Raw genomic sequence first — 24,300 nt, forward strand, 5'->3', positions numbered from 1 at the left:
GAATCCAATTGAACACATCTGGGACATCATGTCTCGCTCCATCCACCAACACCACGTTGCACCACAGACTGTCCAGGAGTTGGCGGATGCTTTAGTCCAGGTCTGGGAGGAGATCCCTCAGGAGACCATCCACCACCTCATCAGGAGCATGCCCAGGCATTGTAGGGAGGTCATACAGGCACGTGGAGGCCACACACACTACTGAGCCTCATTTTGACTTGTTTTAAAGACATTACATCAAAGTTGGATCAGCCTGTAGTGTGTTTTTCCACTTCAATTTTGAGTGTGACTCCAAAACCAGACCTCCATGGCAGCTGCCTAGGGGCACCAGGACCTGAGGGGGCGGCCAGCTACAGCTACCTGAAAAAGTCCATCAGTTGTTCCAGCCATCCATGGCCAGACACCAGGGCCGGAGCTTCCACTAGGCAGCTTTAGGCAGCTGCCTAGGGGCACCAGGACCTGAGGGGGCGGCCAGCTACAGCTACCTGAAAAAGGTAGTGCGGTCCTACCTTTCACAGCTGCCGCAATCCCCCGACGCTCGTATCTTACACTAGCTGCGACTGCCAAGCTCCCGTATTGCAGCCTCCAGCTCTGCCTCCACCCGGCACAGGCAGTAACTTTGACAGCTCCTGGTGTCCTGTCTGGGGGTGACATGCGGTGCTGCTCTTCATTTCAGGCTTTTTCACAGACTACTCAGTCCCAACTCTGCATCGCAGCACGCAGGTAAGGTGGCTGCACAGTGCATTTTCTGCATTTGATAAGGAAAGTGGGGGAGAGCAGCAGTTGTGGGGAGATGAGCAGCAGGCATGCACACAGATGGTGGGGGGAATAGAACAGCAGACATCTAACAGAGATGGGGGGGAGGGTGTGAGTAGCAGGCACTCACACAGACTGGAAAGATGGGGAGAAGAGAGCAGCCATGCAACAGACTGGTGGTGGGGGAGACCAGCATCATGCCATTCATCTGAACGGCGGGTAGGGGTAAGGGGCAGTAGGCAGAAGTTTTGCTTAGGGTGCCGAGAAACCTTGCACCGGCCCTGCCAGACACCAATAGTAGTTTTACCATTTATGGATGTTCACCAGAGGTTTTATGTCAGATAGGGGCAACAATCTGACAATGCGTGGCCGTAGTCTGGGTATGGCCGATCAGAGGGCATCGATGGTTATCTTGATGAAGGCCATCCCTACTGCTGTTCTACAAAGAATTGTTTTTTAGAAATAATTACAGGGCCATGCCCTCTTTGTGGCTAATCCCCCAATCTGACGGAACGCGTTCCAATCATTATGTGGACATTCTTCTTGCCCTGACCTACAGATGTGAGATGTTGCCAAATATGATAAATAAATAGACACTGGTGTTTCCTGACCCCGATGTTATAACAATAAGTGGAAAAGACTCTAGCGCGCTAGATCAGGAAAATACAGCAGCCAATGTTTACACAATAGGGGATCACCTTCTCCTCCAGTAGGGAACATGCTTGTATAAAATAATTGTACTCACTTACATGGTGCATGTGGTAACATTCACGATACATAATATTAAAACCCTTTGTGCACAGATGCAGGATATTGGTGCCTTATGATGATAAAGTCCCAGCCTATCAGTCCCTGTTATTTCTAAAACCCAGCCTGTAGTTAGGAGCTGGTGTGTTGGTACTTTATCACCGTGAAATGTATCACTTTTCAAGGCTTAGTACATCTCCTCCTTAGATCCCAAACACCATTCAGGGAGAATGAGGCCCTGTGAATTGATCATCCACACTGTGCTTCCTATTGTATTGCGACAACACTTGTTTTATATTTGTGAGTGCATACAGGGGTGGTGCTTCCATTATTCAGCTTTGGGCAACTGCCTAGGGTTCCGAGACCTAAGGGTCACTGCAGAGTCTGCCACCTTCATTCAGTGATCTTATAACGTGTGGCCACCTCCATACCCCACCGCTACACTCTTTCCTATCTGTATAATCTTTGGTGATAAAACAGCTCTTTAAAATTCCACTCATAAGCCTAAATAAAACCAATAGAAACCGCAATAAACATAGATATTACTGTTGGGGGTAAGAGACTGGAGGTTTGCCCTGGGGTCCTGTAAAACCTCGCTCCAGACCCTAGTACATATGTGTTTCTTGGAACTATTAAAATTGTTTAGGATGTACTACACCATTATCTCTTCATTTCCTTCCATATACAAATTTGGAGCATCATTAAAGGGAAAACGTCTTGAGCAAAGTGACTGACAGAACACAAAGATCATAAGATGCGCCTGTTGTTAACCCATGATTGACAGTAGGGGACACCTTTTTGGGAGGGCAGTCTGGGTCTGATGTGATAAAAGTGCAATAGTCAGTGTTCATAGTGCATACTTATAGTGGCGGAAAAATATAATTTGGACCCCCCTCCTCCACCCCAACCCAAGTTCACAATATGCCACACAGCAGTAGGTGACGGGGAGAGGCAAAGGGTAACAGCGTAAAGTAGGGGGAGGCAGAGGGTGACATAGACAGGCAGAGGGTGCCAACAGAAGGCGATTGGAGGTAAAGGGTGACCGCAGAAGGCAGTGTGAGGCAGTGGGTGACAGGGAGAGACAGCGAATGACAGGGGTGCAAGCACGGTGCGGAGAATAGGGGGCATGTACATTGGTGGGGGCAGGAGCTCAGCGGTCTCTGCTTTGTCCCTATTGCTGGTCTGAGGAGCAGTGGGCCCCTTAGTCCTCAGGGGTCCCGATGCAATGTACCTGCTGCACCAATGGTAGTTCCTCCTCTGGGCCCTTCATTAGTGGAAGACCTGGATCATCAAGGGGACTGGGGACAGGAATACAGGTAGTGCTTGCATACGACTTTGCACGTGAGCACAAAGTGTAGAATAAATGTGAATATCTTCCACGCTGTATAAAGATGTATTATGAGTTGTTCGTGAAGGCTGGAAATCTGAGAGGCCCTTTCACACATTCTAGATCATGCACATGTTAGTTTGTGTCACCATCTGTCAATAGAATGAGCTGTAAAGCTGAATTGTTTTCCTTGTAAAAGCAGGTTTTTGGTATTTTCCATTCCAGATTTTAAAGATCCATAATAAATGTTATAAACGTATTTATAGAACCAAGATCTAAGCTAAATCTGTTCTTTTATGCGAAGGGCGCTGAGTATCAATTCACCATATAATAAAAAGAGTACATAAATCAATTTTTAGTTTGTACTCATTTAACGATGAGCGTATGTTGGGCCCAGTCATTAAAAGTGTTTTTTTTTGTTTGTCACAGATGTAAAACATTCTTCTCCTTCTATTTTTGTTTTTGCAGTTACCATAAAGAATCCAAAAAGAGAAGAGGAAAAACCGTTCAGAGACTGCGCAGATCTGTTACACGCCGGGTTTAACAAAAGTGGCGTCTATACGATATATATTAATAATGTATCTGAACCTAAAAAGGTAAATATACTTAGCCAGCACCTACGAAAAGACCGTTCCCCTGAACCACTTGGCCACACCCACATTTACAAAGACCACGCCCCCAAATCCGTAATCTATGTTCCTCTTGTTCCCCAAAACTCATGACTGTAGGGGGTACATGCATATATTGAGGCAGATGTGATTGAAGTGCATAATTTAATCTAGTGATGTCATTTGATTGCTAGAACATTTGCTCAGTTGATATTGTAGAAACTTGGCCCTTCCGAAAAGGAAGAGTGGAGTCAGGGACCAGGTTACTTCAGCACAAGGTGGAGCATAATGTCCAGTCTTGTGGCTAAGGGATATGAGATGAAGTTGCAAGGGAGACAAAAAGCATCGCTATTAAGTATTACTCCTTTCATTGTCCTCCCACTTTGATGTCTTTTGTCCTCTGATTATGTAATCTTCACGAGAGCATAACTGCGGATAACAATGTTTTATTGCGCAATTTTGGCAGGGTACAGGATCATTAATGCTATCAGTGGAGTATCTGTAATGGGTTCAAGCTGCCCTTGGTCTAGAGGTGCCCTCACTGCACTCCCTGTGTCCATTTGTTATACGTACATCTCCGGGATCACCTGGTGCAGCAGCCATTTTTCCATAGATTTGCATACGCACACTAAAAAAAAATCAGGAAACCTGGTGCAGGCACCATCTTCCCGGAGACTTGTGCATGCACAATAGACTCTGGCACAGTGCTATATTCTACTCACCTGAACCACCCACGAGAGAGGAGGGGCCCAGAATGCACACCAGCTACCTATTCTCTTAAGCCGACCCCTGAATGCAAGGTTAGCTCTTATTAAAGGGAATTGTTAAAGACCTACCCTAATATCTCTGCTTTTGAAATACTCTGAAGTGCAGTGAAAACAAATACCCTCACCACTCAGGGGCTGTTCAAATCTCAATTTCAGTCTTGTTTGAAGCATAGAGATTAGTGAACAGTAGAACTTACTATCCTGAAGGACCCATGAACAAATATGAACTGATGCTTTTAAGCAGGGCCATAGCACGGCAGTTATGTGTCTTGGGCCAGCCATGTTCCCCCCCACCCCCACATACTGTATAAGACATCTTGACATCACAATGAGAGGTCGGGTCCATCAGTACAGGAAGAAGCTGAGCTCCAGAATCATCCTAAGGATGCGCCCGGTGGCTTTGCAACTGCTGTTGGGGTCAGGATGTAGACAACTTGCAATCCAAGCACAGGAGCCACTGGGGCACCTTAGGTCGTCTGCCCATCTCATTGTTGAATCCTTGCCTGCAGGCCATGGAATGTACGTTTGCAGTTTAGTGCAAGGAAATTCCCCATCACTCAACTCAAAAGACTAACAATGACCACTGAAGAAAGACGTTTATTTTCTAAAACTAAGATTCTCTTAATGTGTTGTATAATAATGACTTTCATTTAGCAATCTATGGAACTCTAAGTAAGTTCTAGGGAAGCTTTGTCCGTTAAAAGCAAAGGCCCCTTCCAGCTTACCATTGCCGCAGGAAGCCTCGTTTGCAAGACACCTGAGTTATTGCTGATTTTCTTTTTATACATATTCTACAAATCACTCTAATATTTGGTCCAGACATAAAGTGCCATTCATATAAATGTCAGCTTTTCTGATCTCAAATTACAAAGACTGGGTTATTTTTATAGTAACAGCTAGTAAGCCGGGATTATTTTTGTACGCTGCTACCGTTGAATCTTTATTTTATTAAATTATTTTGGTTTATTTAATATCATCTGATGAAGTGTCCGGGGGAACCAGGATTACAGCAAAGTGTGTTTTGTGCAGGTCAGATTTACAGGCGTATGTAGGACGTCTTAGGCGAGGCTTGCCTGGACTGTAAATCACCCCTGAACCAATGTACATGTATTTAGATGCTAGGAAGTACAGCAAAGGATGGTCTTCCAAACACCTAAATCACTCAGGTCTGCTCCTTATATCTGTGTGCCACACAGCTCCTGCCTAATTCCTCCTGGACTAATTCCAAAATTGTAAAATGAGGAATGAGGACAAAATACAGTGGAGCCTTGACACGTTTAATCCTCAATGTGCAAGATGAAAACACTCGCTGGTCTAGAATAACACTTCAGGTCATTTCTCTGAGGCTGCTCAAGTCAACATTCCCAGGTCAACTCTTCTAGATTTATTTTGGTAATCCATTATCTCAACAGTAGCTCAGATAATCAGGAAACGCTTGTTTAAATACCAGACTAGCTTTTAACAAAGGGCCATTTGGGAATGTTTTCCAAGATTTTGCACTGCCAACAGGTAGCCATGTTCTGCCCTAATGTACCAACATAATATATATATATATATATATAAAAAAAGAATAAAATGCGTAGTCTTTCAAAGCACAATGGGCCTAATTCAGACCTGATCATAGATGTGCTAAATTTAGCACATCTACGATCAGTTACACAGACATGCGGGGGGCGCCCAGCACAGGGCTAGTCCGCACCGCATGTCAGGCAGCCACGGCCGCCCCCCCCCCCCCCCTCCCCGCACAGTCCAGGCACGCCTGCGCGCTGGCAAGGAACTGCTCATCGCTGTCCGGGTCGCAGCAGCTGCGCGTGACATCACGCAGCTGCCGCAGCCCGCCCCCGCACAGTCCGGGCACGCCTCCTGTGACAGGTGGGGTCAGACTTATGTAGAGTGCCGGGGCAATGAATATGTGTTTTATTTTTCCTTTGGGGGCCAATGTGTGTGTTTACTTTTCCTGTGAGGGCCAATGTGTGTATGTTTTTTTGGCTAATAAAAATATTCGTTGTGGATATAGTTGGATTGGGGGCGCACCAAAAGTTCTGGCAAAGGGTGCTAGTATAGTAGATTTGGGCAGGGGAACAGAGAGGTGAAGAAATCGGGTACTGATTAACCGGGCTTGGGCCTGCTAGGAGTGCCACACCTCCTGGGATTGACCACGGCCACCCATTACCCAGGCTAGGGATGGACATCGGAAGCCTGGCATCGAATCATTGCCAGGCTTCCGACAACAAATCCAGTGATGCGATGGAAATACCATTGCAATGCTTAGACAGAAGCAGTCATAGCTTCGCGCATGCACACTAGCTGGGCTACGCACACCACTTAAAGGTGTCCGTGGCTGAAAAAAGAATAGTCAGCCATCGGATGGGCGTGTGAAAACTGTATCTGATGGCTGGCAACAATCGGATTCACTCAATTCGATGGAAAAAGTATTTCCATCGATTTAAGAACATTGATGGTTGCCAAACACCGGATCTCAATGTCCATCTCTAACCCATGCCCTTGTTAGCTCTCAATGGTCTTGGACCTGGGGCCAACCAACTATATTGTAACTAATACTAATGGCATGTACGCATAGGCAGTTGGAGGATTTTCGGGGGGGGGGGGGGGGGTCTGTGTGTATGTGCGACCTATGTAGGGTGTTATGGGGCCAAAGTGGCACAATTCCCATAGAATTATGTCATATTAACCCTTCCCCACACTTATAGACCAGTTAATCTCGGTATTAGGCCGTAAGGGGGTGGGTCTGTATTCATGGGCTGCACCCTCAATCACTCAAGGGGAGGCGGGTTACGGGAACTCAGAAACCCCCTCCAGTGTGCGCCACTGATATGCATACAGAACAGAAGGCAATGGTTGTTGGTGCTTATCACTACTATGGCAAATCTGCCTGTATCTAGTAAATAAAATTGTGAGGATTCTGTTCATATATTTGAATTGTATAACCCATGGTAATAGAGGGGTGTCATAATCTATTACAATACAAGCATACTTGTAATGGAATGGAATAGAATAACTCTACTTCTGCTACAGGTGCTACCTCCAGCCCTAACTAACTGCAGATATAACTCACAAACCACGTTGCTTTAACGAAACACTTACCACTAACTGATTACCATTGACACTGATTGCCACATTAGTACTGTAGCATATGGTTGTGATTGTGGTATAAAAACGACAACTTATAGCTGGACAGAGATGCATCAAGATGGATTTCGGCTTCATTTTTATATCAGCTTTGATGAAATACTTCACTAATAGGTGGTCATTCCGAGTTGATCGCTAGCTGCATTCGGTCGCTGCACAGCGATGAGGCAAAAAAACGGCACTTCGGTACATGCGCATGTGGTGCAATGCGCACGCGCGACGTACTATTACAACGAACAATGTAGTTTCACACAGGGTCTAGCGAAGCTTTTCAGTCGCACTGCTGGCCGCAGAGTGATTGACATGAAGTGGGCGTTTCTGGGTGTCAACTGACCGTTTTCAGGGAGTGTTGAAAAAAACGCAGGCGTGCCAGGAAAAACGCAAGTGTGGCTGGGAGAACGCAGGGCGTGTTTGTGACGTCAAAACAGGAACTGAACAGTCTGAAGTGATCGCAAGCGCTGAGTAGGTTTAGAGCTACTCCGAAACTGCACAAAAAAAAATTGTGGCCGCTCTGCGATCCTTTCGTTCGCACTTCTGCTAAGCTAAAATACACTCCCAGTGGGAGGCGGCATAGCGTTTGCACGGCTGCTAAAAACTGCTAGCAAGCAATCAACTCGGAATGACCCCCATAGTCTAAAGTGTCAGCACGCTTAATGAAACTGTTTTATATCTGTATAAATTGCCCTCATTATCTATCAAGCATGTTCCTTTATAAGAACGGGAACATTATGAATATTTATATAACTAAACGTCGGCTGCGCTGCTATATACATAATGCTTCCATGGCGACACGATTATCAAATATGTAAATTAGCATTACAGGGATGTTAAAGAGGCTGACGGGCAGCATAAATTAGAGGATGCTGTAAAATGCGTTATGTGCGGTGAATACAAATGAGGCTTCTAGAGCTTATGTATTGTACATGTCCTGGCAATCTCAATTAGTACGTAGTGTCACTGCTAATGATCTATAGCCAACATCCATGCCATTTATTAGACAATGCAATCAAACATGCGCCATATCTCTACGGTGATAATCACCTCAGTGACATTAATAAATAAATTAGTACTGTATATATTAGTAATGGTATGAAATGAATGAGGAGAGTGTGTTGGGGTCTGGTAAAGGGGCTCTAAGGCCCTACAGCTTTCACAACTGAGCTAGCATCATTGTCCTAAATGGATGGTGGCCCTCACCATTGGGACTCAGCAGGCTGAGAAAGGTAATTTTAGTCACTGAATGACCTAAAGTGGGCAAGCAGAGAAGTCGCCCGTAGCAACCACTAAGATTCCAACTGTTATTCAGCCAGCACAGTCTACAAAATGATAGCTACAATCTAATTGGTTACTATAGGCGACACCTCCTCTTTAGAAGGTTTGATAGAGTGGTTCTCAACCGCGGTCCTCAAGTACCCCCAACAGGGCATGTTTTCCAGGTCTCCTCACAGGATTGCATGTGAAATAATTTGCACCACCTGTGGGTCTTTTAAAATGTGACAGTGAGTAATGAATACACCTGTTCAACTGCTAGGTGACCTGGAAAACATGAACTGTTGGGGGTACTTGAGGACCGAGATTGAGATCCACTGGTTTGATACATCTGACTTCTGCTATAGGGGGTAATTCTGAGTTGATCGCAGCAGCAAGTTTGTTCGCAATTGGGCAAAACCATGTGCACTGCAGGGGAGGCAGATATAACATGTGCAGAGAGAGTTAGATTTGGGTGGGTTATATTGTTTCTGTGCAGGGTAAATACTGGCTGCTTTATTTTTACACTGCAATTTAGATTTCAGTTTGAATACGCCCCACCCAAATCTAACTCTCTCTGCATATGTTATATCTGCCCCACCTGCAGTGCACATGGTTTTGCCCAACTGCTAACAAATTTGCTGCTGTGATCAACTCAGAATTAGGCCCAATGTACTGAAGTAGCATTATTAACCTACTTAGGGGCAAATGTAATTTCCAAACCTAGGCAATGTGGAGGAGATTGCCCATTTGAGGGGCAGTTGGCTATGTGCCTGATTCATGTGTGTAAGTAAAGCAAAAAAGCAAGCATCTGGGCAAATCCTTGCTGCACTGCAGGTGGGGCAGATGTAACACGTGCAGAGAGAGAGTTAGATTTGGGTGGGGTGTGTTGAAACTGAAATCTAAATTGCAGTGTAAAAATAAAGCTGTCTCACATATGTGGACTACATGCAAAAGCAGCCAGTATTTACCCTGCATAGAAACATATAAACATATTTGCTCCCCTTGCATTGCAGCATGGTTTGTTCCAGAAACAAAGTTACTTGCTTTTTTGCTTTACTTACAAACATGACTCAGGCCCTTTGTGGCTGATTGGGACCAGCATTATTTGCTATAAGACTTCCACTGTATTATGTTTATATATCGGGTGATAATGCTCCTGCGTCACTTGTTATTACGCAGCACAACCAGATAGCAGCGCAGGATCTGCAGCGGAGTACAGTAGCGTGTAATTAGAAAACATGTTCAATTAGATTTTCTTAGTCATTCAGAGAAATGAAAATAACCTGATCTGCTGGGAAATAACAGCGGGCACACAAGAGCAAAACATCGACCATATTGGACCTTTCTAGAATCGTGGTTTGTTCACCATTATCAGGATCATCATACATGTCAGATGAAGGGTATTCTTCAGTCATGTTGTCTTCATTATGGTTAGGTTGAGATCTTAAATCCACCCGATTTCTTCTTACTTCCGTTCCACGCTCTGTACGTATAGTATAAGATCTTGGTGCTACTCGTGCTTGCACAATACCTTTCTGCACCCAAATACCTTTCTCGTGATCTCTGAGACGGACTTGGTCACCCGATTTTAGATCAGATAAGCTTTTTGCTCGCCTGTCATGGAACAGTTTCTGTTTCGCCTGTTGACGTTCCTTACTCAGTCTGACCAATGCTGAGTTATGTGTATTTAGCAGTTCATCATGTATCGGGAGATTTGCTCTAATCCTCCTTCCCATCAGCATTTGTGCAGGAGAAAGTCCATTCTGTAAAGGTGTACTGCGGTAGATTAAAAGACTTTTGTAGAAATCTTCTTTACCTTCTTGAGCTTTTTTTATGAGACTCTTTACAGTTTTTACTGAACTTTCCACCAACCCATTTGAGCGTGGATAGTGGGGACTTGACGTAGTATGGACAAATTCCCACTCATCAGCAAATTGTCTAAATTCAGCACTGGAAAACTGAGGACCATTGTCAGTGAACACTTCCATAGAAACACCATGCCTTGCAAAGATTGACTTCATGCAATTGATTACGGCTTTACTAGTAGTTGTATGTAGTGTCTTCACCTGAGGGTAGTTAGAGTAATAATCAGCCACGACAATGTACGTTTTCCCATTACAATCAAACAAATCTGCGCCAACTTTCTGGTATATTAAATGTACAAAGCTTTGAGCTGGCCTCATATAGCTTCATTTGCCAGAATCCTGAAGATGCATCCAATTTACTGACCCATTTTGCACCCGCAAATTGCAACATGATTTCATCTCTGGTTGGTAGTTTGAAATGTTCTCGTTTAATAGCTTTGTTTAAATCTCTGGGGTCTAGACATATTCTGAGTTGTCCATTTTTCTTTTCAACAATTACTAAGTAGCTTACCCATTCAGTAGGCTCATCAACTTTCTGTATCACACCCAAGGCTTCCATGCGATTTAACTCTTGTTTCAGTTTTTATCTCAGCGCAAACTGCACTTTTCTACAGGGATGTATCACTGAAGAAACTTGCGTGTCTATATTTATTTTATGCTCTCCAGGCAAACAACCTAGACCTTCAAACAAGTCTCTGTATTCTGTAAACATCGATTTGCAGTCATCTTCTACTTGTGATGTCACCATAAAAACTTTCTTTAGCAAGCTTAGTTTCTCACAGGAACTTAATCCTAGAATCGGTTGCACATTTTTATCCACAATCAGTAGAGATGTTTTAAACTGTTGTCCCTTATATTTCAGTGTCACTAAGCATGTACCTTTCACAGGAATTTCCTCCCCAGTGTACCCTGTAACTTTCACTTTGGCTGGATGAATTTTAGGTTTTAATCTAAAAGTTTTATAGTCTTGAAATTATATTAAATTCACCTGCGCGCCAGTATCAAGCTTAAAGGGAATGACAATCTCGTTTACAGTTAAAGGGACAATCCATTCTTTCTTATCTGCACTGCAAAGTTCAATGCAATCCACAAAGAATTCATCTGTTTGTTTAACAGCATGCACTTTGGTTGTTTAACTTTTAACTTTACAGCATTTGGCAAAGTGATTAAGTCTACCAAATTTCATGCAGGTTTTACCATAAGCAGGGCACATTTTAGGATTGTGAGCATTTCCACATCTACTACACATTTCCTTATTAGACTGTGGCTTAGACTGCTTCATTCTTGAGAATGGAGGTTTGCTTTGCTCTGTTTTCTGCACTACATATACAGCAGCATCAGCGTCCTTGTGTAACTTTTTGGCTTGAAATCTGGTTATTTCTGCAGATCTACACCATAGTCACTGCCTTTTCTAGTGTTAGGTCTTGCTCTCTCAGCAGTCTCTCTCTGAGTCCATTATCAGGTATTCCAGAGACAATACGATCTCTAATCAGTGAATCCTTTAAATCACCAAACTCACAGGTTTTACTGAGTGATTGCAGCTCTGTAACATACTGATCAAATCCATCTCCAGACTTCTGATCACATGTGAAAAACTTATATCTTTCATATGTCACATTTTTCCTTAGCACAAAGTAATCTTCAAACTTTTGCATTATAGAAGATAGCACCATATTCTGCCCCTCAGCAAACTGAAAACTATTATAAATGTCCAGCACATCCTCTCCTATCACATGGAGGAAAATGGATGCCTTCGTTTTGTCAGCCATTGAATCAGCTCCACATGCAGCAAGATATATATTAAACCTTTGCTTAAATCTTTTCCAGTTTTCAGACAAGTTACCAGACATCGGCATGCCGGTTGGAGGAGCTAGTTTATCCATGGTTACTCACTGTTAGAAAATAGGAGCACACGGCAGGCTTTGCAGACACTGAGTATCACAGCCACAGACTTCTGCAAAATTCTTTCACACTCTGAGAGCACTAGCAGTCCAAGTTAAACTTCTTCTGACACCATGTTTTGTTCATACGTTTGTAAATCCAGTCATCAGGACACAGAGACATGTGAGTTCACTGCTGTGCTGTTTATTCCATCACCAACTCCAGACACACTGCACACTGGACCACCCACTTCCCAGCATCCCCCTGGTCCCAGGGACCATCACTGAAGATTCAGGCTTACATAGATTAATAAGGGAGTGTCTACAAATATTAAGCATTCTAATACACTAACATCACAACACCCAGACACATTACAGTTCTCCGAGCCGTGGGAGTTTCTTACTATCTGTGCTGTAATAACTCAGCGTGCGCAGCAGTAATCACTGCGTCAGTCATAGCAGATTAAATTTGCGCCAGTCATAGCAGATTAATAGCAGAAGAATAAATACACGTCTATTACACATCTAAGTGCAAAATTCTGCAAAATAGCCAATTGCACAAAATGATCCGCAGAACGCAATGTTTTATAATGATCACTGCGTTCAGCCGTCATATTCAAGGTTTTATCACTTTGCATTTGAATGAGCTTATACTTTTCTCTGGTTCCTCTTTCCTTCAGGTTTATTGCAACATGGAGTCTGTGGGGGGCGGCTGGACGGTGATCCAGCACAGAGAGGACGGAACGGTGGATTTTCAGAGAGGCTGGAAAGAGTACAAAATGGTAATGCCGCCAAAAAGGGAGACCAGATCTGTACGCGCTCTTGTAGTTGTGGACAAATTGGGGTACATTTACTAAGATGGGAGTTCTATTTAAAATGCGATGTTGCCCATAGCAACCAATCAGAGTCTACTTCTCATTTATCTAGCACCTTCTAGAAGATAATACCTGGAATCTGATTGGTTGCCATGAGCAACATCCCATCTTAAATAGAACTCCCATCTCAGTAAATTTACCCCATTGAATCTAATGCATGTTCATGCCAGGTCACTAAGCCTTCATAGTAACCATGCCAGAGAAAAATGTACCGAGTATATACTGTAACACAAGTCAGTCGGTGCAGCGTTCCGCATTAGGGCCAATCGTGTTTATCTCATGGGTTTAAAATAAAATGGAAAACAATAAATACAGATTCAGAACGTTACATTAGGTGAGTCAAACAGCTAAAATGAAACAGACAAACTATTAAAAATAATTACATCTCCAACCTCCTCTTACTTCATACTCCCTCCCGTCCCCTATGGTCGGCCAATGACCGTCTCCTCTCGTCTGCCCTGGTCACTGCTTCCCATGCTCGAGTTCAAGATTTTGCCCTTGCTGCACCCCTTCAGTGGAACGCGCTCCCCTGCTCCATTAGACTCTCCCCGACCTAGCAAAGCTTCAAACGGGCACTGAAAACCCACCTATTTATCAAAGCGTACCCTCCCAATGCATAACCTAGTCCTGAGGCTGCTCCTCCATCCCCCTGCCTCATGCCGTGAACATCTCTGCTTTGCTTACATACTGCCATCAGGCTACCTCCCACTTGCTTGCACCTCATGCCATCTGTCTGTCGCCCCTCCCCACTAGATTGTTAGCTCTTCAGAGCAGGGCCCTCTTTCCTCTTGTTATCAAAGCCCTCTTCTCAACACATTTCGCTCGCAGCTCTCTCCTACTCAGCAACTATATTTACCTGCTTTTTCTCCTGCTGGTAAAGGATCACCTCTATCTATGGCCGCCAGCCCCTAATAATACGCTGATTACTCCATCGCTACTTACATCTAAGCTGTATTATGTATGAGACTTGTGGTGCTCTTTGTTACCTGCACTCTATTTCTGTTATGTATTTACTGTAATGCTAAGTTTGTCTCCCTGTACTGTCCTTTGCACGGCGCCGCGAAACACTTGTGGCGCCTTATAAATAAAATGTATTAATAATAATAATAATTATAAATACAAAACTTAAAAAAGTGCAGATATAAAAGAAATATATTAAAACCACAAATGAGCCGTGTCACTGATAATATGTAGTAAACCCACAAGTGATGGAGGAATAAACAGTAAGAAACACAAGTTTCATCCAATGTATAATAAAGGGGGATATGTATCAAGCTTTGGAGAGAGATAAAGTGGAAAGAGATAAAATAGCAGCCAACCAGCTCTAGGCAATGTTTGAAAAATGACAGGAGCGGTTTGCCTGGTACTTTATCTCTCCCCCTTTTATCTCGCACCAAGGTTTGATACATCTCCCCCAAAGTCTGTGGCGTGCACGTGGCTTTATCCTCTCTGTATCCCCTCTATGTTGTACTTGGTTGTAATTCCACATAGGACATTGATGAGGCCGTTTGCAGTGATATTGGGTGACACAACTTCCAAACATATTGTATCAGTTTTATTTCAGGACACATATTACAATCCCCTCGCTACAAAGAACATAATAGTAGTAACAAATCCGTTATCAGGACTAAAGACTGTTGTCATTTGGATGTTGTAACCTGTCCAGCTAAGAGGTCAGCACTGTGACAAGATCAAATTCAACCATAGCTGTATTATCCATCAGGCTACTGCTTAGAGCCGAGTGGGTACTGGTGGGGGGGAAAAAGGAGGCCCAACCAAGATTTTCTCTGGGGTCCCAAATTCGGCTCGAGATTCAGCATGTTATCATCAATGCTGTAAGATGTAAAGTTTCTCTTGCTACGCTAATTATCCAGGAATAGGGGGGTGGTTCCAATGCTATTTAAATCATTAGTTAGTTGATGGAGGTAATGGCCCTAATTCCGAGTTGATCGCTAGCTGCCGTTGTTCGCAGCACAGCAATCAGGCTAAAAATCTGCATTTCTGCGCATGCGTACGGGTTGCAGTACGCACGCGCGAAGTACTTTCACACAAAACTATGCAGTTTTACACAAGGTCTAGCGACGCTTTTCTGTCGCTATGTTGATCGGTGAGTGATTGACAGGAAGTGGGTGTTTCTGCGAGGTAACTGGCCATTTTCAGGGAGTGTGCTAAAAAACGCAGGCGTGACAGGTAAAAACGCAGGCGTGCCTGGGGAAACGGGGGAGTGGCTGGACGAACGCAGGGCGTGTTTGTGACGTCAAAGCAGGAACTAAACAGACTGCAGTGATCGCAAGGTAGGAGTAGGTTTGGAGCTGCTCAGAAACTGCAGAAATTTTTTTTCGAACAGTTCTGCTAACCTTTCGTTCGCACTTCTGCTGAGCTAAGATACACTCCCAGAGGGCGGCGGCCTAGCGTGTGCAATGCTGCTAAAAGCAGCTAGTGAGCGAACAACTCGGAATGAGGGCCAATGCTTAGAGATTTGGACATGTGATTAAAAAGACACACACACACACACACACACACACACACACACACACACACACACACACACACACACACACACACACATACACACACCACATTTATAATTTTACATGTTCCTTCACCGCTTGAGGATTTAATCCTGGTACCTACCTAGTGTATTTATTAGATTTGACCATGTTCTACATTTTTACTTATATTGTACTTGTTTCATGAGAACGTTGCCTGAGTTTCTTGGGGTCTAACCTGAGCAACATTTGGGTTGCTATCTCTTCTTCTTCTCCTGATGATTATAACTATTATAAAAATAATAATAATAATTATTATTATTATTATTATTATTTGATTTATATAGCCCTTACCTCCAAAAGGACTCCAGGCGTTTACCAGGAACATAATACAGGTTGAGTATCCCATATCCAAGTATTCCGAAATACGGAATATTCCGAAATACGGACTTTTTTGAGCGATAGTGAGATTGTGAAACCTTTGTTTTTTGATGGCTCAATGTACACAAACTTTGTTTAATACACAAAGTTATTAAAAATATTGTATTAAATGACCTTCAGGCTGTGTGTATAAGGTGTATATGAAACATAAATGAATTGTGTGAATGTACACACACTTTGTTTAATGCATAAAGTTATAAAAAATATTGGCTAAAGTTACCTTCAGGCTGTGTGTATAAGGTGTATATGTAACATAAATGCATTCTGTGCTTAGATTTAGGTCCCATCACCTTGATATCTCATTATGGTATGCAATTATTCCAAAATACGGAAAAATCCCATATCCAAAATACCTCTGGTCCCAAGCATTTTGGATAAGGGAGACTCAACCTGTATAGAGGTTTAGATTTGCAAACCATGACTATAATAAAAAGTTGTCAGACATTTTGGTAATCAGTTCCAAGGATTATTTATCCTACCCACAAAGGACCCAGGTGAGGCAGCCATTTTAGTTACACAACATAGGTTGCACAGTTCAGAATCGGCAATGCCTGGAAGAGATGACGCATAATGAGGGAGGGTTACAGAATACTAAAGGGAGATACAGGATCTTTACAAAACCATCAGATCCATGCATTGTTCATCCTACACACGAGAGTACCATGAGAGGAAGCCATGTTGGGTACACCGTGAAGCACCCTGAAGGCGACAGTAGAGCTAAATCTGTGAAAGAACATTGCAGGGTTATGTTTGCTGCTTGCAGGCAGTTTATGTTGGGAGATATTGTTCAGCTGCAGCCAGAGGCAGTACTCTGGGAGGCAACGGAGTCAGCTGCCGCTGGGCTCCTGCTTTAAAGGGGGGCACCTCTCCTCCTGTTCCATGTGTTCAGCGACATTAATCAATTAAGTTAATTGACAGCAGCCGGTACCTCTTCAGTAGCCGACTTCCCCACTAGTCACTGCACCTTACAAATCACACCCTCTTTATTATAGATATACTCAGTGTCGGACTAGGGCATATAGGGCCCATCGGGGAAATGCAGTGGTAGGGGCCCATGTTTAGGGGTGTGGCCAGTCTTCAGAGGGGGTGTGGCCTGCCACCTCATTGGTTTGACTAACCATTAGAGAGTGCAACGTCTGGGCCCCTTCATAAATATATACAGTAAATTCAGCTGCTGCATGCATGATAATGTACCAGATTAATAACAGCAATGCACTGTAGAAAATACACCATAGTCCAGTATAAGGTAACACGGATGATATATAGAGGGGGGGGCACCAATATTTTTCTTGCCTCCGGGCAACTGGGATAAACCCACGCCACTGGCTGCAGCAATATCTCTGCTTTGGGTCGCTCCTAGGCCTAGCTAAGTGAATGAAGTCAGCCAGCTTTGTCATTGACGTTCTCAAGCTCTCCGGCAATGTATTATTTTATATTTTACTTAATTGGATTGTTTTCCATGATAATATCTAAAATTTACATTGGCGCTAGTTCTGTCCTGTGCAAGTAATCATATCACACGATAATTGCACTTGTAATACGCCTGTTTTACATTCCTTGATAAACGTTGCGGCATAATACTGTAGTAGCTTTAGAAATTGTCGTTATACAGAATATACAATCATTATTTTATGCTTGAGGTGGCAGCTTAACTAACGGAGAAAAAGCAGAACCTGGTAAATATAATTAATGCCAATTTTAGATATGTTGATTAAGTAATCCCAGAAGACTTACTGCATAAAATTGTCCTAGGCCCTTTAGCAAAGTGGTGTATATTTAGTAAGCTAAAGTTATTAAATAAGGGACAGTTTACTTTGTTCCCATTCACAACAGAGTTACAATTGCAAAACAAATATCCACTATTTTAACCTGGAGTTGGAGCTCCATCCGCGTCCCCTTCCTACCAATGTTATTCTGGCCTTGCCTGTAGCCGGGGGTTCAGGAACATGATGTCAAAGTCAGAAAAATATCACGCTGCACGTTGCCATATATGCACTTCATGCGTGTGCACGCTACATATTTAATCAAAATAATGGATTTTATAAGTTAATATTCCCCTGAGTCCAGCAGGTATCAGTGGGTCTCAAATGGCTCTTTGACCTTAGAGATTCCCCAAACAATAGTTTGCATGTTGGGAGGGCTTCACATGTTCTTATGCATAGTTAAAGCACAGGAATAGTAATTGAAGATTAATTATATTCCAAATCAGTATCTTTCCCGCAGACGGAGTACAATAGCCTTTAATTACACTGAGCTTTGAGACTCAATGAGGAGGGCCAACACCTGTGTTTACAAATGGGCTTAGGGTTTGTCTCCAGAAGAATGATTGCTGAGATGTCATTGTCTCAACTGAAAGTGGACATCATGAATATCGAACAAAACCCAGAGACAGGGTTTTGTTTTGTATTCGCCAAACAATAGCTTTCCACAAGACAGGAATGTGTTAGTCATCACCCAACATTTTGCATAACCAAGCTCACATGCTCAGCTCACTGATACAAGACAGCCCACATACTGTGAAAGACACACTTCCTGTGGTTGACCCCCCCCCCCACAGCTGGAATGCAGGTATGATATTATCCACTGGAAATCACAGGGCTCACTCACTCACACAGCTACCTGGCACCCAGCAGCATGGCTGCTTCATCCCCAGGACTGACCTCCAAGTGAAAGGCTAAGTATTGAATTCACATGGCTAGATAAGGAAATATAGACATATGGCTTTAAGGTCAATGGTGCTGGTTTAAATAGGATATTGTAACTTGTTTGTGTGATAGATCTGGGAATCTGTGATGGTAGCTGGGACATTAGACAACCTGTAGCATAGCATTTGTGGTATTTGTTTGCCTATGGTGATTTAAAATAGATTGTACTGGTTTGTTATAATATATCTTGTCAATCATGAATACCGCCATGCAGTTACTTGTGAATATGGGTTTTGTAGCAATGGCAGGCTGATATGTGTGGTTACATTGTGATCTGGTCTTGTGATAATTCATATAGCATAGCCATCATACCATATGCTCTGGTTATTGAGATACTGAGTTTGTTTGGAATGTGAAATTGAATAAGATGGTTCTAGGAAGTTGGATTGGAATGTGGAATAAGATTAGTTGGTTTGTAAGAAATGGCTGCTGCTGGGTGTTTTCCCCTCCCCCTTTCAACCATGTGTTGCAGTCTTTGGAATCATGGGAGTTTTCCCAAAATGGAGTCTAGCTTCTATCCCATGCGGTATTCAGCATTGACTAACTGCGCAGCGATTGTCTCTCACATGTGTAAGTTTTCTCCGCAATCATATTGTCTTTATTGTAATTATAAGCCATTCTCTCTCTCCTTCCCCTTTTAAAAGTAATTGTGTCTTTATTGTATTTTATATGTTGTAACTTGGTTAGATATTCTATGTTATTTTGGTAGTGTATAGCTTGTATTGTATTATTCTTTTTGAACGTTCATTCTCTCACTAAAGGCGTTAGAACCTTAGACCGGTATTTAATTGATTATTATAAATGCATAAAGGTTCTCAGAGCGTCATAGTCGCTCATACAGCTTTTAAGCTAACAAGGTTACACTGCATTACATCTACACATTGTCACTGCACAAATGTTTACAGTATAAGTACATTCCTTAAGGTATAGTTAAGGGCGTACCCTTGCGGTACTTTTTGCGCCAATTGCGTACTGTGTTCTTTAACCTTTAACGTGTTTTTAATAGGACAAATATTATAGACATTGTCAATTGAGAGCTCCTCCGGTCTTCACATATCTGCACTAGGTAACTTCAGCAGACATTATCGGTCAGCAAAGAGTGGAAGGTAGTATCCCTCGTTAAACCGTTTGGAGGTCGGGGATACTGCAGTGCTGACCAGTTAATTGTCTGCTTCACTTGGTAAGGAGTGCTGAGGGAATTCGGGAACTGGAAGGTAGGAACAGTACGTTATTGTCTTTGAAAATCTGTTTTTTTTTATTTCTATTTGGTGCCAACTACACACGCAGATTGGATGGTTTATCTGTTTAAGTAGGTTTAAAGCACATTTAAAAGTTGCTGCATAGCCTTGATATAGTTTTTTTTTTTTAAACTCAGGCCTAGAATAACTTTAGGAGTTTGAATGATGACTTTCTTTGTGACAAGAGGCCGCATGGTCTGTCCACCATTTTGTGTGGCCCTCATGGAGGTGAAAGGGGGAGGAGCAGCGGCCATTTTGGGAAGGTCACATTTTTATTTTTTTTCCCTAAGCGGCTGATTTTCAGTTGACTCAGGAAATAATCAGCCATCCATTGTCAAAAAGAAATCATCATTTAATGAGTTTTTTTATGCATTTATTTAATCTATATCATAGTCAATCATAAGTAATAGTGATTGGTACTTATATGTAATATCTATATGCGTGTGCTTACATCAATGTATGTTATTAGATTAAATTTAGAATTGCATGTTCATTTGTGTAATCTTCACATCTCACTTTCCTGGTTGCCATTTCACAATTTGATAACGTGCTAAGAGAGATTTGTTGCTATTTAGTAGTTAAAGAGTAAAAGTAATACATTAAGGGGTAATTTGTAAAGCACGCACACAGCTTTGCCTAAAGATACAAGGAAAGACCTGTGTGGTGTTCGGTAGATGATCACAGTTAAAGATCAGCTACATTGATAAACGTGTTAATTGTGTTACGGTGGATATCTGCCTTGCGTACACGTGTCTCTAACAAAAGGCTGAGACTCGCGTACGCAACCCAAAGGCCGACGCACGCAGCGTATATTATGCAACGGAGCGTCCGGGTACGCCCACGTAACTCAAATCACACGATAGTGTTATTTTAACAGGCGAAAAGGTGGCAACGCGATAAATAGCGCAAGTCGATGTTAGTGTCCGAAATTTAAGCTAATAGATCCTTCTCCAATTTACAACTCATCTGGTCTAAAGGAAAGAAATTTCTGCGCAGAAATAGAAATAGAAACAAAAGTGTACATGTGGTTAGTGAGTGTTTTGCATATATAAGTTTATACAATTTTTTGAGGTTGAACCACAAGAAGTCGAGTTCTCGCAGGGTACATACATGTAAGTGACGTGCATGGTGGCTAGGGAGGCATCCCTTGTTAAACATAAAATCTGAGCATTAGAGTATAGCAGACCAGGAGGTCATACTGTAGCACAGACCAGGAGGTCCAGAACAGACCAGGAGGTCCAGGTACAGCAGACAAGGAAGTCCGCTATAAATAGAGAAAAGAGCACAACCCAGGGGGTTGGTGCAGAACCCATATAGGTGAGTAAAGCTCATGCTGAAGGAATTCGCAGCCGCAATTTTCGATTCCACTGGTCGCTCCGCACATAAGATTAGTTGCTTATGTGCAGACTGATTGTACCGCACGTAATTGTGTGCATTAGTTAGTAATTTGACCCAGTACCATTTGCGTACGAAAGGGATCATAAACGCTATTTGTACATTCTGACGTGATTTGTGTAATTTTTTATTTTCTAAAGGGAAGTTCGCTGGTCACTCAGGAATTATCCAACAACCAACAGTTACTGGAAAGGGTTAATGCTCTGCGGATCACACTCACATGTTCCAGTAAACAAAGGTTCATAGGGGCCCTGGGTCGAGTACGCCAGCACTAGGGCAGTGTGTAGGTCGTATTGGTCGGCGTGGGCGAGTGAGTTGGGTACTCGGTAAATCGCCACCGTTGGCCTATCTTGAACATTCTGGTTTTTGTAAGGGTTCGCTGAAGACCCTGATTGAAGGTCAGAGGTAGTGAAAGCAACACCTGCAAGTTATGGGGGCCAGTTGTTCGGGTAGGGGACGATCAACCTCGGTTCGGGTTGATTTAGTAAACCGACCAATCGGGTCGGCAAGGTACGTAATGTGTGAAAAATACGGTTCACACACAGAGGTTTTATGTGATGAATGGGAAAGAATGACTGTACATGACGGGGAGAAGTTCCCAAGAGTAGGCAGCTTTAGCCCAGATGTGTTACTAAATCTAAGGAGAAGGATAGGTCTCATTAAATCAGCAAAGAGACGAGTTAAACATTTTGATTGTTTACAGTTATGGCAACAGGAAAGTGAATTGCAAAGAGAGTTAACTGACATATCTGACTCTTATCTTGGGAGGAGAGACATGGCAATGGAGAGGATTATGGTTGCGGAGAAAGGCACAATGTTGTACAATAAAAATGCACTTAGCAACTGTATTATAGATGATAAGAATAATTGTAATAAACATAACAATGATAATTGTAATACTGTTAAATGTACAACTATTAACCTATGCAAGTTGCACCCCATGTTAAACTTCCCTCAGGAATACAAACAAGGAAGTGAGCCCAGCACGATATCGGCACCTCTTCCAGCAGCCAGCCTACCAGACATCCAGGTGGACGCGACCAAATCGGTAAAGGCAGTAATCAAACCCCCTAACGGAGGGTCAGGTGAGGTCGTGTCCACAGGTACGTACGGTGTTTTATATCACGCACAAACAAATGTACCCCATATTGTAAGACCAAAACAAGGTGATGTAATTGAGTTTAGTCCTGTCAGGGTGATCACAGTCCCCAATGGGAAGACTGACGATCAGGGAACCATTCCCGTCAAGGACAGTGCAATGCGCCATCCCTGGTCCCGGACAGAATTGAGATCAATCATGTCTGATTTCCCAGATCCTAGGAAAGATCTAAGTGTATGATCAAAGATTCACAGAAGGTATATCAACTCCCTAGACAACGACATAATCATGGTATCCAAGGAATCAGGGAGGTACAGGGAAAGCGGTTGATGGTGATGAGCATCCAAGCGTTTGAGGAGGCATCAAATCAACCAAAACCCCAGGCCATTGGCACATGGAGGAACTCAAGGATTTGTTATCGTTGTAAAAGAGAAGGGCATTATGCCAGCAACTGCAACAGCCCACATAAAGTCAGACCCCCTAGACATGAAAATGAGCAAAAGTTAGGACACACCAAATTGTAACCAGGGATCAGATAGGAAGAATTTTGGCCCACACTCATGATATGTAGTCAGGAAAGGTGATCATTAGGACTGATGGTAAGCCTGAGGTAACAGTTAATAAATTGGGAGGTCATTCCCTGAAGACACAGGAATGACCGGGTGAAACGTTGTAAATGTATCTGTGAAATGTTTCTTTTCTCTCCCCATCTCTGACGATTATTGATAGGACTCAAACATTGCATATCTGCTTGGTCTTTGCAGAAGTCTACCAAACCCCAGCACGACCTATCCGCATCAATGTATCCTGGCCAGATACAGAGGGTGGAGTATGGAGGTGCTGGTGGGAGGGACTGCGCAAGGAAACCATTGGACATGTAGATATGACAGCCTGATGATCTGACAATATTTTAAAAATGTTTGAAAAATGTTTATTTTCCTGTTGTTTATTGTTGATTTATGTGATATATACATATATGAACGGTTCTCTCTCTCTCTTGTTGTTTTTTTCTCCTCTCCCTCTTCTTTCTCATGTTTTCATATTTTAAAGATGGTATGTCACACATCAGTTAGACAAATGGTAATGCAAGATTTTTGCTCCTTACAGAAAGATCGCTGGTTCGGAAGAAATATTGTATCACCGGAGTGTTCAGTTGGAAGACTGAGAGACAGCTCCTTTGAGATGACAGCAGAACAAGAAGAACAACAAGACTAGAGAACTAATTATCGTAACAAGTTTCTCTTCCCCTCAAACTGTTTTTCTGTACCCCCATTACAAATTTCTCCTTTTCTCCTCCTGTAAGATGGACTTGCCCCAAGAGACTGTGATACGGATTTTCCTGTTGACCATGATGTTGACCAGAGCAGTCTGTTCCGGCGAGAGTACCAGTGAGGTCGAGAAAGGATCCAGAAAGGTTCTGATGACTGAGACGGAGGTGTAAATTTCCAATAGCAACACAACCACCAAGCAAAGGCGAGTACCGGAAACGATCTAGCAGCCATGTTATTTGTAAACATTGTGAAGGATTGTTAGCTGAAAAGAGAACTGTATCTGTAGACTCTGTGACAATGTAGTTGAGGATGGATGCATCAAGAGATGCCAATCCAGTTTTAATATCCATATGGACAGGCATCCATTGAGTGACTATCACTCCTTAGTTGGTAAAGTGTTAAATCAGACAGATTGTTGGGTATGCTCTCAAGTACC

At 43.0% G+C, this 24,300-nt stretch overlaps 1 protein-coding gene across 1 annotated transcript in view; it reads left to right on the forward strand.

Annotated features, from left to right (window-relative positions):
• The window catches only part of ANGPT1 (angiopoietin 1), a 430,887-nt gene that overhangs the window by 303,325 nt on the left and 103,262 nt on the right, over nt 1-24,300 (forward strand). Inside the window, exons 5-6 of the mRNA XM_063924513.1 lie at nt 3,299-3,426; nt 13,032-13,133. Of these exons, the coding sequence (XP_063780583.1) occupies nt 3,299-3,426; nt 13,032-13,133 (230 nt within the window). The remainder of the gene's footprint in view (nt 1-3,298; nt 3,427-13,031; nt 13,134-24,300) is intronic.

The sequence above is a fragment of the Pseudophryne corroboree genome, chromosome 5, assembly GCF_028390025.1.
Source record: "Pseudophryne corroboree isolate aPseCor3 chromosome 5, aPseCor3.hap2, whole genome shotgun sequence".
NCBI classification, from domain to species: Eukaryota; Metazoa; Chordata; class Amphibia; order Anura; family Myobatrachidae; genus Pseudophryne; species Pseudophryne corroboree.